The sequence below is a fragment of the Protomyctophum parallelum genome (genome assembly GCF_964188405.1).
Source record: "Protomyctophum parallelum genome assembly, chromosome: 19".
NCBI classification, from domain to species: domain Eukaryota; kingdom Metazoa; phylum Chordata; class Actinopteri; order Myctophiformes; family Myctophidae; genus Protomyctophum; species Protomyctophum parallelum.
Genome location: NC_139717.1, coordinates 39963937 through 39981252, shown reverse-complemented (window position 1 = coordinate 39981252; position 17316 = coordinate 39963937). Strand labels below are relative to the sequence as shown.

At 42.0% G+C, this 17316-nt stretch overlaps 1 protein-coding gene across 4 annotated transcripts; it reads left to right on the top strand.

The window, feature by feature from the left end:
* Nucleotides 1-167: 167 nt before the first annotated feature.
* On the top strand, nucleotides 168-10341 carry hmgn3 (high mobility group nucleosomal binding domain 3). 4 transcript variants are annotated; one of them, XM_083790097.1, is made up of 6 exons: nucleotides 168-367; nucleotides 4571-4621; nucleotides 4885-4914; nucleotides 7046-7144; nucleotides 7798-7899; nucleotides 8590-9392. In XM_083790097.1, exons 1-6 carry the CDS (start codon nucleotides 353-355, stop codon nucleotides 8758-8760), a joined length of 468 nt encoding a protein of 155 aa, XP_083646223.1. In that variant the 5' UTR covers nucleotides 168-352; the 3' UTR covers nucleotides 8761-9392. The 4 variants fall into 4 exon arrangements, with proteins under 4 accessions (XP_083646223.1, XP_083646224.1, XP_083646225.1 ...); XM_083790098.1 differs by having other exon boundaries at nucleotides 172-367; nucleotides 7801-7899; XM_083790099.1 differs by having other exon boundaries at nucleotides 186-367; nucleotides 9345-10341.
* Nucleotides 10342-17316: the final 6975 nt, after the last annotated feature.

Genomic DNA, 17316 nt, shown 5'->3' with positions numbered 1-17316 from the left:
TTTCCAGTAAGCCAATGAACTGAGGGTTGATTTGCGTACAAAGCCCGCGGAGCCAATCGGAGAGTTGCCATGGAACTGTCCCTCGACCAATAATCGCAGCCGTGTAATTTACATACATGGGAAGAGCCTGGCCAATCGGCGACGACGACGGGGAGAAGATTCGGAGAGTTCTGCCTATGGCTGAGCGAGGCACAGAGTTTTGGGAGTCCATCTCATTAACATGTCATTATCGAAGGTGCTTTAGATATTGATCCTTGTATTTCGAGGTAGTTCAAACTCACCTCTTGTTACCTTCAACGTTTGACCTTCTTGTTCGCCCCGGGGGGGAAGTTATCCATAAAGCAAAAACAAAATGCCGAAGAGAAAGGTGAGTGTTGTATGTATTTTATGTGGTGCTATGTGGCTCACTTGGGTTGTAGTTTCTTCTCTGCATTATTAGAGGGAAATTAGCGGTGCGCGGTTTTGGTGACGAACGACGTCGAGCAGGTGAGCTGATGCCAAAGTTTTAGTAATCGTCGTTTGCGGTCTCTCCGGTGCGGGGATTTTTTTTTTTTCACAAGATAAATAACACAACTCGGAGCCCAAATGTGGGTCCATTTGATTTGACCAAAGAATCGTGTTATTTAATTCACATTTTTTTAATGTGCAAGTGCCATGTTCTTCTCAATGGCCGTTCTGGTGGTCGTTTTTTTGTGATGTTCTTCCACCACTTCCCTGTCGTGTCCAGCGGCAGCGCACAGCACAGCACAGAACAGCACGGCGCTGCTGGCACGGTGCGCACTGCCAAGTCGGGGTGGGTGGATGGATAGATGGATGGATGCGTGGTGTGTCCGTCGCTCTTTGCGCACACTTAATGCATGTTTGGCTTATGATTCTGTGTCGATTTTGAAGGAGGTGTAATTTAACACCGAAAACGAAAACCACCTCCCTTGCCTTCCTTTCAGTCTGTGTGGACTGTGGGTGATCATCAATGGCAGAACCACACACACACACACACACACACACACACACACACACACACACACACACACACACACACACACACACATACACATACACATACACATACACACACACACCGCCACCAGCGGGCGGGCTGAGCCGATAGAACAAACCCACATCCAGAGAGAAAAAGAAAAGCGAGGCAGTAGTACACAATTGCCGCTGTGAAAGAAGGGGCCGCAACAGCATTGTTATCAGTGCATTACATGGAAACTAGCTCTTCTGTCGTGGAAAAACTGCCATTGTCCGACCGCCACACCGTGCGCAGATTCGCCTTTGCTTTGAGGACAGAGAGAATAGGGGGGGCCATTAGGGGCGGAGGTCGTTGCTATGCAAATGATGCGATCGCAAAAACCAACACATTTTCATCATTTTTGCATGGTTTACCTGCTGTAGCCCTAGAGAGCGTGAAGCGTTTGAGCACGTTTCTGTGTGAAACGTAGCTAGTATCTTATTATTACAACATGCATACGGTTGTTGTTGGTTTATTATAGGCTGAAATTCTGAAATATATATGTGTATGCAACTAGCTGATATTTACACACCTTGAAGTGTATATTTTGCCAGCGCAAGCTGGGTGCCCCCATGGGAACCCCCAGAGAGCTTTAAAAACTACATTTTAATACTTAATAAGTATAATATAGCTATTGACATGGTATGGCATAACACGTCTTTAAATTGTTTAATATCAAATGCATAATATACTATAATAATAGGCCTAATAGGCTATATATAATATAATATAATATAAATACATAAGCGCTTATATTAGCCTACATTTTTATACTGCAATGTATTCCATTTACACACAATTATAGACCTAGAATTCCTGTCATCATTAAATTTAACATTAATTTCCCTCTAGTTTCATATCCATGTGAACGTTCTGGCACAAGTGTATTTAGTCAATTATCTCCACTTTTTCAAGAGATGCACACGGACATCTCTCTCTCCGGGCGAGGGGCCCGGAATGATCGATGGACTGATTTTACCAATACTTCCTTCCTGTTGTTTACTGTAGACGTCATCACCAATTGACCAGGGAAACACAAAAGTTTGGGTCACACAATTGGCAAGAGGTGTGATTAATTACCCAGCACCTATCGCAAGGCACCTGCCAATTGTGTGACCCAAACATCTGTGCTTCCTGGTCAATTGGTGATGACGTTTGTGGTGATCAGAGGAAGTTTTGATAAATGTCCAATAAAGTCCAGCTGTCATTCTGGGCCCCTTTGCCCCGAGAGAAAGACGTGCATGTGCATGAAAGATGTGCATCTCGTGAAAAAGTGGAGATAATTGATAAAATACACATTTTGTGCCAGAACTTTAACATGGATATGAAACTAGAGGACCATATTTCACTCCACGTCTTTGGAATTATTTAATGGGTGATTACAAACGGAGCATTTATCAGACCAGAAATTAAACAGGGTGTTCTATGGCTCTGTATGTGAAATACTGTACAAACTGTATGAACAACAAGAGCCATTCTAGGGCTAACACAATTATAGTTATTCAGTGAGCAGTGCACCTCAAAGGACCACTAAGCTCTGCCAGCTTAGTGGTTCTTTGAGGTGCACTGCTCACCACTGCCATGCAAATAACCTGTTAAGAGACCCTGTGTGTGTGTGTGTGTGTGTGTGTGTGTGTGTGTGTGTGTGTGTGTGTGTGTGTGTGTGTGTGTGTGTGTGTGTGTGTGTGTGTGTGTGTCCTCGCATCACCTCTGTCTCTGTTTCAAAAGTCCGTATGATCCGGGCTGGGACCGGATGATATGGTTACGTCATGTTGTAGTATTGTTTTGTAGTCGCCAGACAGGATGAACAGGCGGCGGCAACTTCCTTTTCCCTCTCAATAAAAGCTCTCGTAAGCGAGAGCTTTTATTGAGAGGGAAAAGGAAGTTGTCGCCTAGCTGATTTGCTCGTTTACATATGACGTAAATTTTCCCTTCAATGTCAATGCGTTTGATGTTTAATTTACGCCCCAGCCCACATCATCAGCTTATTATAGTCGCCTCGCACCTTTAATGGTATACCCAAAAGTCTTGGTTCCCTTATTATTATTATGAGCAAAGGAACACTTTCACTGCTATTTAACACCATTTCTGTTTGGTGTGTGCTATGCATTTTGCAAACCCACATCTGAAAATATTTTGTTTCAGGGTTCCCCATATACTGTATGTCGTTGATTGATTTCATGCTATAACCCATTCTGAACGGGCACCCATTTTGGTGTCAGCATCATGTTATGCTTTAGCTATTTAAAAATAGCAGATCTACAAGCTCATATCGCGCCACCGAGTGGCGCGATACGAGCTTGTAGGTCTGCTATTTTTGAAAAATCGAAGAGCGACTGACATTTTTAGAATCTGATCTCAGGTCAGAATGGGTTCATCAGACCAGTGTGTGTCCGGCGGAAACTTCGTATGAATCTGATCTCAGGTCAGAATGGGTTAACAAATTGTATCTGAGGACCCCCTGGAACCCCCTTAAGGACCCTCAGGTGCCCCTGACCCCACTTCCCCAACTTTTAGTGCTTATTAGCACCATTTCTGATCGGTGTAGGCTATTTATATTGTTTAAAGTTAAACACAAAATGTTATCATCTCTGAGGTGCATATAGGATGTGAAAAATGTAAATTGACGACAATTTCAATCTAGACCCCTGCCATCCCAATCGCACCTCAGCTTATGTTCTAAAAAGTTTTAATAATATTTAAATAGAGAAACACCTGTGTGAACTGTGAACTGAAGTGAGGGCCGCTCTTATTATTGTACATCATCATACATCATCTCATTCCGGCAAATCAGAATTTGCGTCCTCACCTGCGTCTTCATTGTTTGTGTTACGCAATGTTTGTGTTTACACTTATGATCTAAATTTGTCCATTCATTGTCAATGTTTGTGTAGGACAAAATTTGTGCACACACACTAAAAGCTGGACATAGGATGGGCACCTCCAAAAAAGCACTCTACCATGTCCAGACTTCTGGGTATGCATGCGCAATGCCTTAACTCTAATAAATAACTTTGAGGACATGGAAAAGTCAGCTCAGTCAGTCCCTGCCTGTGCCAATGCTCAATGGCCATGTACAATTTCAGATAGATTGGTTGTTTCTTTGTTTAGAGAGAGAGGGTAGAGAGACAGGTAGCTGTAGATGGAGAGTAAGAATGCCATGCAAACACAGGACATAATCAAACAGGGTGACCTTGCAATTATGTGGTCGACGCACTATCCGTTCAACTATACTGGCATGCCTCAAATTGGACGTCATAGGGATTTACACTGAGCAGAGAGGTTAAAGAATATTCTTTCCAATTCTTTTTGACTGTTCCCCACTCCCTATTCTAGCTACATATGATACTATCTGTCACATGTAGCTGCAACCACACTGCAGCTCTGCTTGATGATTCGTTACTCTGGCCTATGGCTTAAGAACAGGACCCGAATGTTTAACATGAAACTAGACAGTCAAGTTGAAGCCACTGGATTACATTAATTTCAATATGGTATGTGAAGACCCAGTTTTAAATCGATGTTTTTCCATGGTTTGGTTTGCTTTCTCCACAGTCTGCTGAGGGTGCCGAGGGCAAGGAGGCCTCTAAGGTCACAAAGCAGGAGGTAATCGTTTTGGATGTGCTTATTGTACTGCAGAGTGTGTGTGGTGTGCTGTGTTTTGTACGTGTGTTTTGTGTGCGTATGAATGAGATATTAACACAAACACAAACACGGATAGGCTTATTACTTGGGACCTGACACCCACCACTAAGCAAACACATATTCCATCACAAGCCCCTGAAGGTACAACTGATATCTCTCTCTCTGTCTCTCACTCTGTCTCTCTCTGTCCCTCTCACTTCTCTGCTCATCCCTTGTTCCCTTAGCCCACCAGAAGGTCAGAGAGATTGTCAGCGGTAAGTTTTTGTTCCCCTCTCTGTCTTCACCTCTCTACCTTTCCTTTCATTTACCTACCTCCCCTCAACTCGTTCCACACCCAGTCTTTTTGGATGCTGTGTTTAAAATGTTATATTATTACCATAACAGAAAATCAATTCCTCCATTTGATGGGAGTTGTGAGCATTTTACACGTCCCATGAATGTATTCCCTGAAGACTGGGTCTGGACACGTATGCATGTCTTATCTCTGTTGTCCTGGTTCCATCCTCTGTCCGGCCTTCTCTAAGGGCTATCTGTTTTTTTATCTCTGTTGTCTTGTGCATGCTGGGTGTGTATTAGGGGCTGTGTCCACTGAGACGTTTTTATTTCCCTGGCTGAAAACGCCAAGACACTTGCCTAAAACCGCTTCCAAACATCAGAGTTGAAAATATTTCAGCTCTCAGCAAACTCTCAGCATTAACATGCTGAAATGTGGTGCTCCCATTGTAAACAATTCAAAACATACACTGCACTCAGGGAAAGACGTCTTGTTGGACACCGCCCCATAATGGCGAATTCCGGACTAGCTGTTTTCTTACCGTAAAATGACGATAATATATCCGTTGATCATTGGAAGAAGCAAAAAAAAAAGAAGAGAAAAGTTCCATACCGAGCGCTCTTCAGCTCCGACTGTGCATGGCGGGTGAATCGCTAGATCACTCGATAATTTTTTTATCTGTTGTGGATGATGTTGAAAATACGCCCACAGAATGTTGTCAGTCTGTGGCTTCCGCCTCGACCAGGACACGACGCAGTTTTCCGCCCCACGAAGGGAGGGAATTTCCGCTGAAGGGAGGGACTTTCGCCCCATTGTTTTAGACCACAACGGAGGGGTGCCGTCTCAAGCGAACTTGAGCCACGTGAGACACCACCGAGCGAGCTAAAGCGAGCGTGCGCTCCTCGGCTCCAACCGTGCACAGCGGGTGAATCGCACATTTTCTGTAGTGGATGATGTTGAAAATACAGAATGTCAGTGTAGGGCTTCCGCCTTGAGTTCAACTCTTTTTCTTCCTTTTTTTTCTCGCCACTAACAGTGGTTCATATATACCGGTATATATATTATCATCAGAATTTGGTAAGAAAATGGCTAGTCCGGGATTCTCCTTTAAAGGTCCTTTATTTGAACAGCATGTTCTTGTAACCATGTTTTGTTACAAAACTTCTATGCATGTAATTATGGAATCATTTCTATGTGTGTACTACTATATTTATGTACTTTTGCATGCGTCCAGCAATTGTTAATATAAGTGTTAATGTTAAATTAAATATTTTACTTTGAGGTAATAGTTACCTGGTTAGCCAACCTCTGGTGTTATAGTGTGTATAGAATAGAGTGCATAATTGAACTACGGTACGAAAGTTAAAGAGGGGAGAGTATTATCTAATGTTGATTATAATAATTGAAACATAGTATTTTGTGTATAGAACCCAGCTTATTTTACAAAGAAAAGCAGAGATATTCTGAGAGAACGTCAAATGAGTTACTTTTGTCACGGGTAAATCAGCTAGCAGCTTCAGGGAAAAACAGCACATAGTAGTGCAGTGTTCCAGTGTTAAATTCCATCATTAAAAACCTTTGCATTAGACCCTCACATCCAAGCCAATATTGTCTCAAAATGTTCCCCAGCATCCTTATTTTGGGGGAAGCTTTGTCAATCTGCTATTTTCAGCTAAACCTTTCCCCTCAATAACACAAAACAAAGTACACTATTATAGAGCCCTGGGGGACTCCGGTAGTTCGAGTGCCAGCCATGCTGGAGGCACCACTGCTGGGATTTGAACCTAGGTCTGTGGCGGTGTTTATTTGCTCAGTCAGTACAATGTTGAGAGGCTTGAAAGAGAAGCTCAGAAAGACAAAACATGTCTTAGAACCTCGATTCAGTACGTGATCTATACCAGCCATTGAGTTTTCACAAAATGCATCCACCCTGACCGAGAGGCGACTGCGGAGTCTTCCTCATCACTAGGTGTGGACTGTGGAGGTCATGATGTACAGGGAACAGTTAAGGACAGCACATTAGGTCAAAGTGTTTTCCCTAATGTCCTGGACTGGTACGACTTCGTTCTTCATGGTAGCTCAGTGCTAACAGAGCTCTGTGTAACATGCAGAAACCTGCTCCACCCAAGACTGAGAAGTCTGAGAAGTCTGAGAGGTCTGAGAGGTCTGAGAGGTCTGACATCAAACCCAAGAAGCAAGCAGTTGTCAAGGTAAAATGCATGTACGGACGAACGCACGCCCGGACGAACGCATATTATTTATTCACCAACAAGCCAAACAGTGAGCCTTCACCACTACAGTAGCTATGTGCATGACTGTGAGCTATAAAGATGAAACTAGAGTATTCAAGGCTGACAGTGAGTAATATATATTCGAGCACCGAAAAGGGATAGTTTTTCTCTCCCTATTTGCTTTTTCTTATTTTTTTTAACATTTTTGAAAAATCTTGAAAGTCTTGCAATCTTACTAAAATTGCATCTAGACAAATCCACACAACAGCTTAGCACCGAAAAGTGTTTTTATGTAGCAAAAAGCATCCGTTCATCACAAGGTACAAGTAACTACGTTATTCGGTCACAGTTTGGCCTTCCTCATCTGAGGAGTTTGCTTATCCTGTCCTCTACCAGCGACAAGTGGATGTGCACAACATAGTCTGTTGAACTGTGTGTGTGTGTGTGTGTGTGTGTGTGTGTGTGCGTGTGTGAGCCATATTTTGTGGACACTTACAGTCACAAATGTTGATGTGCATGGAAAGCAGATTTTTGGCTATATTCCTAAAACAGGCTAAAATGTGAAAGCATTTGCATGTCGTTTGCATTTTGCGCTGCACCGTTCTGTTTGCTAATTGGTTGCTTCCGGACAGAAGCCGGTGGTGGACGATAAGGGGATGAAGGCAAAGAAAGGAGGAATGAAGGGGAAGAAGGACGATGGCCCCGCTCAGAATGGAGAACCCAAGACTGGGCAGGTAAGAGAATGAAGCAATATCGCACCAAATTGAGTGCTCTTAACTCCAGTGGTTCCCAAACCTTTTCACGTCAAGGACCCCCAAATTTATTGTTTGGCCTCGGACCCCATCGGAAATGAGTTATTCTTCAGCTCAATTGACAGAAAGCTAGCAATATATAGCTTAACCCATTTAGGACTGAGGCCAATTCTAAAAATGCCTTCTAAATCTAAGTTTTCTGAAAAACTTGTAGATAGCAACAAGAACTCCAAAGGGGTTTCCCGTCCCAGCTGAATAGTACCTGAGTGGGTATTCTGACAGCGGTACTGTAAATGTTAGCTAGCTTGCGTAGTGACAGTGCTGTTGTACTGGATATCAGCACGGATGGAATCCCTCTTTTCTAATCACATAACTCGAACAGACCAAGCTGTTATATAATATAGAACATCAATGTTTATATTATCCTGGAAGGCAACTAACTAATGACCTCTTCCCCACTTCTCTTTTGTGAACCTTTGTGTAATCCACATAAACCACATCCATACCCCATAACTGTTACTCAATTACATCTGTTTACATTCACTAATACACTCACTGTCATCGTCTCGCTCGCACGCACTCGCACTCACACACACACACACACACACACACACACACACACACACACACACACACACACACACACACACACACACACACACACACACACAGATATATGTGTCTCGTCCAAGTGTCAGTGTGTCCTCCGTCAGAACCATTTTCCCCTCTTCGATGTCAGTGAGGGGGCAGAGCGAGACAGTCAGAGTCAAGGGTACGGAAGTTTGCGTGTGTGTGTTTCACCAACAACTGTGCCGTGCCTTTTCTTTGCTAACACGTTACTGATAGCATGTTTACAGCAACCGAGTGAACATTTGTGCTTTGCAGTGCAGTGTTTGTTTGTGTGTGAGAGGAGGAGGATGGGATACAGAGAACGGATGTGTTTATTTGGTTATTTCCATGTGGAGTGGAGTGGACCCCGTCACCCCGGGTGTAATTGAATCTCACCAACAGGACGTTTGGTCGCTGCCGCTTATGGTTGGCTCAAATGATTGACAGACTCCACCAATGGCTGATCAGAAGAAGATGAAAGGAGGAGTTTACTCAATGTGGAACTGTCGCCGTATCAGCCAATCGCCACCCTCTATTCTCATTCACTTGTTGAGCTCACATATATCACAATTCACATCAACTACTAGAGATGAACAGTTCTCTCTTACTCATTCTCTTGTCTATGACCTAATGCACAAAGTAGACTTTCGTTAACTCCATTGACCATATACACACACAGCAGCCATGTAAATATTGTGATTATTGTCATGTACTGCCCCTCACAGATTCAACGACCAGCAAGCACAGATTGATTTGAGTTGTTCATTGAGACGCATGCTGTGCCTAATGTTGTTTATTTTACCTGGTTCTTCTTCCAGGTAACCGAGGTGACAGAGGAGGCTTCTGAGGAGGAGGAGGAGGAGGAGGAGGAGGAGAAGGAGTAAAAAAAGGGTGGGGGGTGGGGGGCATGTCTCAAGAAGACTCCCTCCCCTCCTCGACTCCACGGCAGCGAAGCGTCTTTTTTTACTGAGGTTTTTGTAAACATGCTGACATTTTTTTTAGACTTGTGATAGTAGAGATGGATAACCAGCGAGCCCCTACTCCCCCCGTGTTTATTATGTTCTGTAAACCTTAGCTACATGCTTCTCACAATCCAAAAAGTGCAGGATTAATTGATTATTTTCCCCCTCATCGAAATGGCCACAAATGTTCATCATCTTGCCCAGAGGTGGGCTGTAAACAAGACTTTTATGTCCTCGAAAACTGGTTCTGCCCACATTCATAGCCGTTCTACTTTCGGAAGATGGTTTGGCACCGGGCACTGGACTGACCATCACCATGATTTTACAAATTTTCCCCTGTTGGTGAAGGTTGGGATTTGAGCATAATGACCTGTAGCCAGGCAAAGCTCTGGTAAACAGTCTCAAGCCGTGTTTGTGTTCCATCGGTGGGCAACCGTGGAGAACATCTGCAAATCTTTGATTCAGGTCGTTTTGGACTTTACCTTGGACTTTAGGTCTTTAACCCCCTTTGTTCCACATACTGTTGTGTGCGCTTGTGTGCGTGTGTGTGTGTGTGTGTGTGTGTGTGTGTACGTGTGTGTTTGTGTGTGAGCGAGTGTTTCATGGATCCCTGTTTCCGTTTTTTCTCTGATTTACTTTGTTCAGTTTTCTTCAGACTGACCCTAACTCGTCCCCAGCCCTTCCCCACACACGCACACACAACCCGGCCCCACTGCAGAGTGACATACATACGGTAGCAATAATGAGTGGTGCTTCTGTTCAAGAAGACTCGATTGGCTTTGGAACCTCTGGGCTTCTATGAGTTTCATCCTGTTGGGCAAATATTTTGAAATAAAAGAGAAAGTTGATGTCACATGGTTTGTTTGTGTATTCTGTTTGTGTGTGTGTGTCCTCATTTATCTGTGAAATAAGTCACGCTGTGCAAACCTTTTTTTCCACAGCCCAATGCAATGCAGTGGTTCTCAAACTTTTACATGTGAAGGACCCCCAAATTATTATATGTATTTGGCCGTGGACCCCAATCTGAAAATATCTTATGGCAGGGACTCCATCGTATAAGATGTGTTGTTAAAAATGTTTCAAAAATATTAAGAAAAACAGACTTGTCTGAAGTGAGTGGCGCCACTTTGTCACCTGTTAACATACATACATTATACATAGGTAGGGACGGACATTGCTGGTTGAAAACAAAAACAAAAAATAGCCAATCTATTACGATACATTGTGAGCTTGTAGATCAAGTATTTTGTGTGGTTAAACTGACTTTGATTCTTTATTAACTAATGGGGGAGTATCCACCTCCTTGTGTTTGTTTTGTTTCCATGGAAAAGTCAGGTACCAGCTTAAACGTATGGGTGGCATGTGCATTGTTGTATGAACAGTGAGGTGTGAGGCCTGCAATTGTGTTCCATTACAATGCGTTCATTTTCAGTCATTTTGCAAGCCTCATACAAAGCCAAAAGTGTGTGTGTGTGTGTGTGTGTGTGTGTGTGTGTGTGTGTGTGTGTGTGTGTGTGAGGTCGGCAGGGGCACGCTGTGTTAAATACAACTGCTGTGTCAGGAAATGATAAGTCAGCATTTGCCAGGAAGGCGGGGCTAGTGTGGCTAGCGAGAGTAATTTAATTGCTTGGCAAGCCATCACTCAGATCCGCAGACCAATGAAGTGCAATGTCCACTTTTTCTGGACCTGTGAAGGCGGTTGATTGAGTCTGAATGATGACAAATCATGAGAAAGCAAGTTACACTTAGGTTTGCTGTTTAGAATAAACATTCACAGTAGTAACCGAATAACTACCAATCTACCAACATGTGCTGTAATGAGAATAGCAAAACTACTTTGATAAGTCTTAAAGAGCATTCAACCATTTTCAGTGAGGAGATAGATATTATGGAACCAGATTAGCATTGGGGATGTGAATCACATGGTAGCACTGAGCTCCACCTCCCAGCTGGATGTAGATGACTGCTATGCCGACTCTGACTGGAGGACTAAGTTACATCTATATACTATATTAATTGAACGAAGACAAATTATTGTAAACATGCAAGAGATTAGTTAGAGACGGAAAGTTTAAAATGGAGGAATGGATCTATGACAAGGAATAGATTAGGTGCATTCAGATTTTGGCCACCTGGATTTGGTAACAATATAACATAAACATCAATAACATGATACAAACATAACTTCCAGTTCTTGGTCAGTTCAGTTTCCCATAGTTTAATTTGATTGGCTCAGCAGCAGATTTTAAATGGAAATACAAATTCACAATTTTTAACACTTTCTATACAGTTATGCACAGAGAAGAATCTTGGTCAAAACATTCTCAAGAAGCAGTAGGCAAAGATTTATTTGAAGTACCACTTTTCAACCTATCTTCATATAATTGGTCCTAACTAATTTGTCTGTCACGAGGCATCCACCAGTGACATCGTTAGGCAGATTTTTTTTAATATATATTTAGAATTGTATTATCGTTAGAACGATGGCTTCCATTTTTGTATTGCAACTTTTCAGAAATAGAAAGCCTGCAGTTTCTATTAGCTTGGATTCCCCATCGATGAGGTCACTGGTGGATGGGTTTCTGAACTGCCCACAGCCCTCCTATGAAACACAGACTGAGTAGATTTTGTTTTGCATCATGAACATTAGTGAGGACCTCTAGGGTGAGGACCATATGAAGATATGTTGAAAAGTGCTGAAGTGGTCCTTTAATCAAAGAGACTGTCACTCAAAGAGGAACATATTAAAGCACATAAGACATTGTAAGTGTTGCATGGATACGTTGAGTGCTGCTGATGCAGCTACCAATCAGGGTTGATTTCGGCAATTTTTTTTGTTGACTACCTGTTTTCACTGGGGGAAACGAATTGGAAACTAAGCTATGATGACTAAAACTAAGACAAAATGTCATCAAATAAAAACTAGACTAAAATGTTAGGAAGGGACTAGTGGACAAGAGTATAAGTAAAAGACAAGTAATTATACACTTGCTTGCATGATGAAAATAGCAGATCTCACAAGCTCACAATATCTATTTTCAGCAAGTGTCAAAGTTCTGGGCGGAAACCCCTTTTGGTGTCTTACCCCCTCAGGCCGGGAACCCATATTTGGGTTCTGTACAGTATTCAAAAATGTAATTTTTTTGATGCTGCTATATAAATATTTGACGTTTTTCAGAAAACGTAGGTCAGGCTTTAGAAGGCGTTTTTAGAATCGGCCTAAATGGGTTAAGGCCTACTCAAAATAATTTTAGTCGACTAAATCAACTGTAGAGTTACTAAACTCAACTAGTCGGCTGAAACTACCGGTAGGCTAACATTCCATGTGGCTAAAATGTGACTAAAACTAAATGAAAACTATTCAAAAGATTATGACTAAAACTAAAATCAAAACTTGCTGTCAAAAACAACACTGCTACCAACGTGCAATGGAAGAGTCCAAAGCCAGCAGGTGAAGTTTGGGTATGCTACAAATGTTTCTATCTCTTATGAAATAGACTTCATAGGAGTATCTTGTGATGTCCATGCCAAATAAATACATACACATCTCACCTCAGGCTCTTATCTCTGGGCTGTTATCTCACCTTTGACCTTTTGGTTGCCCTCTGCTATCTCTCCTCACCTTTGACCTTTTGGTTGCCCTCTGCTCTGTGCTCAGTGGAGTTGCAGACTGAGGTTGCCTCCTTGTGGCCAAGTCAGCCAACACACATTCTGAACTGGGTTCAGAATGGTTTTCACCTATAGCAGTGATTCTCAACCTGCGGGCCACCAGTGAACCTGTAGACCACTGGTGGGCCACGAAGGTATTGCAAGTGGGCCCCAAATATAATGATAATATTATAGCTGCAAGCAGCGATAAGGCGGACCAAGCAGGATGGCAATAAGCAATTAGAACAATATGCACAATAAGGTCAAAAGTATGAGCACAAAAGTTGTGGAGGAGACGCATATGTGTATCGAAGTTTCATTGCCGACGGTCAAACGGTTCATGAACTATGTGCGTTCAAAGTTTGCATTTTCAATTGAGTACTATAGCGCCACCCTTTGGCCAATGGTCGTAGGCTTCGCATCTACCATATTGCTGAGTTTCACGAAAACCGACTGCATGGGTCAGCCAGAACTGCTATTTTTGGTGGAAGAAGAAGAAGGAGAAGAAAAAAACAGACAAAAACAAAAGGGACCAGACACTTCGGGACTGGCTTGGTCCCTTAATAACATTAATATTTAAAATAATTATGTAAAAAAGGGTCATGATATTTCCTCTTTAAATCCTTGAAAAGTATTCTTTGCGTATTGAATTTGATACAGAGAATAATAACTTAAAGTATACTACAGTATGTTACTTCCATTGATCCATATTAGTTCCATTGATTGCTGTAGTGTAGATGTTATGTTTATTTTTTTATTTGGGATGGACATACTCCTATGAAACACAATCAACTGATTGATCATCAAAATAAACATGCTCTGAAAATGCACGTGGTCCATCCATCTGACCACACGCAGCTGGGTTCATGTGGTTAACCAGGTCAAGGCCCATTGAGATAGAGCTCTTTTTCAAGGAGCCTGGGCTAGAAAGCAATCAAGCAGCGATCACAACATAAAATGCAATAACCACACTAAGCAGAGCAAAACATGAGTACGAACTCGAGTAAAACAACGGCAGACCTTAAAAGTCCCTAGTAAACTTTCAAAAACTGTTCAAAAGGATTAAATGCTCCAGTTTAATGTCATTCTGGAGCTGATTCCAGGACCATGAAGCATTAGAAACTAAAGACGATCCTTCCATTTCTATGGATGAACGTGGGATGTAGTTAGTGGTGTAGTTTTCTTCTTCTTGTATTAACCACTTAATCACTTTTTTCCACAATCTACAAGCTCACAACACATCGCATTATGAGCTTGTGTATGTCCTATAATGTTCCCCTTTGGATGCTGCTGGGGTTCAAGTGGTTAACTATTGGGAGATCATTTTTCAGTGTGTGGATATTTCCTCTTTTCCAGCCTTAAAAAATAACTACCTCTACTGATAAAGTGTTCAAGCTTCTCTGGACAGATAGGAACACTTGAGGCACCAGATGCCTGATGAAGATTATTGTATCAATGAAATTGCATTAAAGTGAAGATATTGTGTGGGACTACTCTCTTTTAACAAAAGCTTAATTCGAGCACATCCAGTCTACAAACGTAGTTAAATCTAAACCGAGGCTAATTTATAGATAACTCAGAGATTGTACAATTGTACCTCCGCCTGCCTATTTACAGAACCATTTGTAAGGAGTGTCAGTCCAAAAATACAAAAGAAAAAACCTAAAACATAGCCGGTTTAAGCATGAACACATGTACGACGTGGTAAAGACATTCAATCTGTGGCAATGTGTGGACTCCATTAGACCTTTTCACACTTGACAGCACAAACATTCTAAATGGGTCCAAGTTTATTTCTGTTGCAGTAGCTGACAGGAAATAAACTTGGACCCAAACTGTTCCCTAGCAACGCAATTCCACTGACAAGGAAGGTCTATACTGGATTAAAAATAATGTTAATTAATTTGCTAAATGGAAGATACCCAGTGCACAGCAGTGGTTCCGTCCTGGGCGCCAGCTTGTGCATCAAATATAAACCTGTATGTAACTTTCCTCCAGAAAAATCTGTATTGTGGATACTAGAATACAGATTAACAGATTACTTTTTTTTAAAGAAAGATTTTTTTTTATCTGTATAACAACATAAAATTACATAAAATGGCCACCAACGTAATCAAAAAAGTCAACCAAAGAACAAGATTCCTTTACTTTACAGGATCTCCTCACTGTTCAACAAAAACACCTTGAAGACCCTAACAGCAGCCCTTGTAGGCTACAAGGTTTCTTCAACTATGCATGCACCTCTTGGTACCACAGCACCTCAAAGGCTCACAAGGCTCCGGACTTCCCAAAACAAACTGGTCAGGCTCCTACTTGGCCTCACCCCCCGAACCCACCTCACCCCTGCCCACTTTGACAGGCTGGAATGGCTTAGGGTTGACGACAATGGGTCTGGTCCACAAGATTCGATACACCACCAAGATACCCATGCATGTACCTGTCTAAATACTTCCTTAATGTTAACGAAGTCCACACCCACAACACATGCAACAAATCATGTGCAACCAGATTCGGCACAAACAAGGGACTCAATTTGTTTCGCTCCTATGCCACCAAAATGTGGAACGTCCTACCAACAGTCATTAAGACATGCAAATCCCTTGACTCCTTCAAAACCGCTCTCAAAGGGCACCTACGGACGGCTGCAATTCGAAACTGGCCCCCGTAAAATCTAAATCCCCCCCTCCACCCCTTTTTCCCATCCTTTTTTACCTCCTCTATGATGAATTCCTGTGGCTATATAGAAGTGTCTATTTGTATGTCTCTAAATGTTTTGATGAATTGAACAAGGTGGACATGCTTTATTGTGTCGTCCACTCACAGTTAACAGTCTTTGTATTGAGTTGTGCTTGAAATGTACTGTAATTCTGCAAAAAAATATTTCAATCAATCAACAACGTGTCAGGTTCGGGTCGGGTTTCTTCCTAAGGGGGAGTTTTTCGTTACCACTGTCGCAATATTGCTTGCTCTGGGTGGGATCTCTGTCGATTTTCTGCTCTATATGTAAAGTGTTTATTATTATTATTATTATTATTAAAGCCAAGGTGAGTGGTTGGTACAGCTGTTGTACAGAAAAAACATACCCATTTATTTTTTTACATAGATACAGTACGTATACACTCATGCATGACAGACATGCATGAGTGTGAACAATGACACAATGAACAATGACACATCAGGGTATTATGGCTGTAGGTGGGTGCACTGCATGGAATTATTCCATTTTAATTGTCCATTTAACTAATAGGCCTACAATACAATGCAGAATTATATCAAATGGACCATTTACAGTGTTACAGTGTTTATCAAATACCATTATACCAATCTGATCATAAATATCTCACATAACATAAAATAAGCTATTGGTTGCATGCATATACTCCTCGGCCCCTCAGTAACCCCATGGCAGTGGACCTCTGCTCCTTGCAACGTTGTATGGCTTGTTTGTGACACTGCCAAATATGTATAATAAATACACGTCATCATAAGTCACTCTGCAGTGGTCAAATGCTGAAAATGTAAACTCCCATTGTAATATTACTTTTTCATCTTTCGAACATCATAAGAGGGAGATAATAGGTGACTTTGTCACTGAATAACAGGACCTTTTGGACACTCATACATGGCGTCAGTGACACAAGGGCGGTGGGCACAATTATATTTGACCCTGCATGCGGAGCCCAATATTTATTTAACAATTCATGTAGCATGGCATCTTCCAGGACCCTTACTAGCCGGTCTTTGGAATATATATATTTTTAATTTGTGCAATTTATTCCAACCTTCCATTCACCTTATAAGTCACAATGTGCTTGAAATACCTAAATTGAAAAATCATGGAGGAAGTTGTGTCTCTACCATCGGCTCAGCAGTTGGGATAAATCCTATGGGTATCAGGTACCTATAGTATACTACCGTCGTAGGTGGACTTACTTTGTATATCTGCATACATTAACCAATTCAATTCTAGCTGTATTGTGTAATCGACCCCTCATAGCAGATATAGTACAAGCTCACGTTTGTGAGTTTACAGATTATTTTTTAGGGGTGCGTTTTTCGTCCCAACACGTGTCACATTTGCCATTGACAATGAAAGGAGAATTTACGTCATTTGTGGACGAGCAAATCGGCTATTCTGTCCTATCACAAACATTAAATGCCATTGACAATGAATGGAGAA

Coding starts and splice junctions, on each gene's coding strand:
- hmgn3 (XM_083790097.1), top strand. Junction 4,915..7,045: donor GGTCAGAGAGATTGTCAGCG/GTAAGTTTTTGT, acceptor TGTAACATGCAG/AAACCTGCTCCACCCAAGAC. Junction 7,900..8,589: donor GAGAACCCAAGACTGGGCAG/GTAAGAGAATGA, acceptor ACACACACACAG/ATATATGTGTCTCGTCCAAG.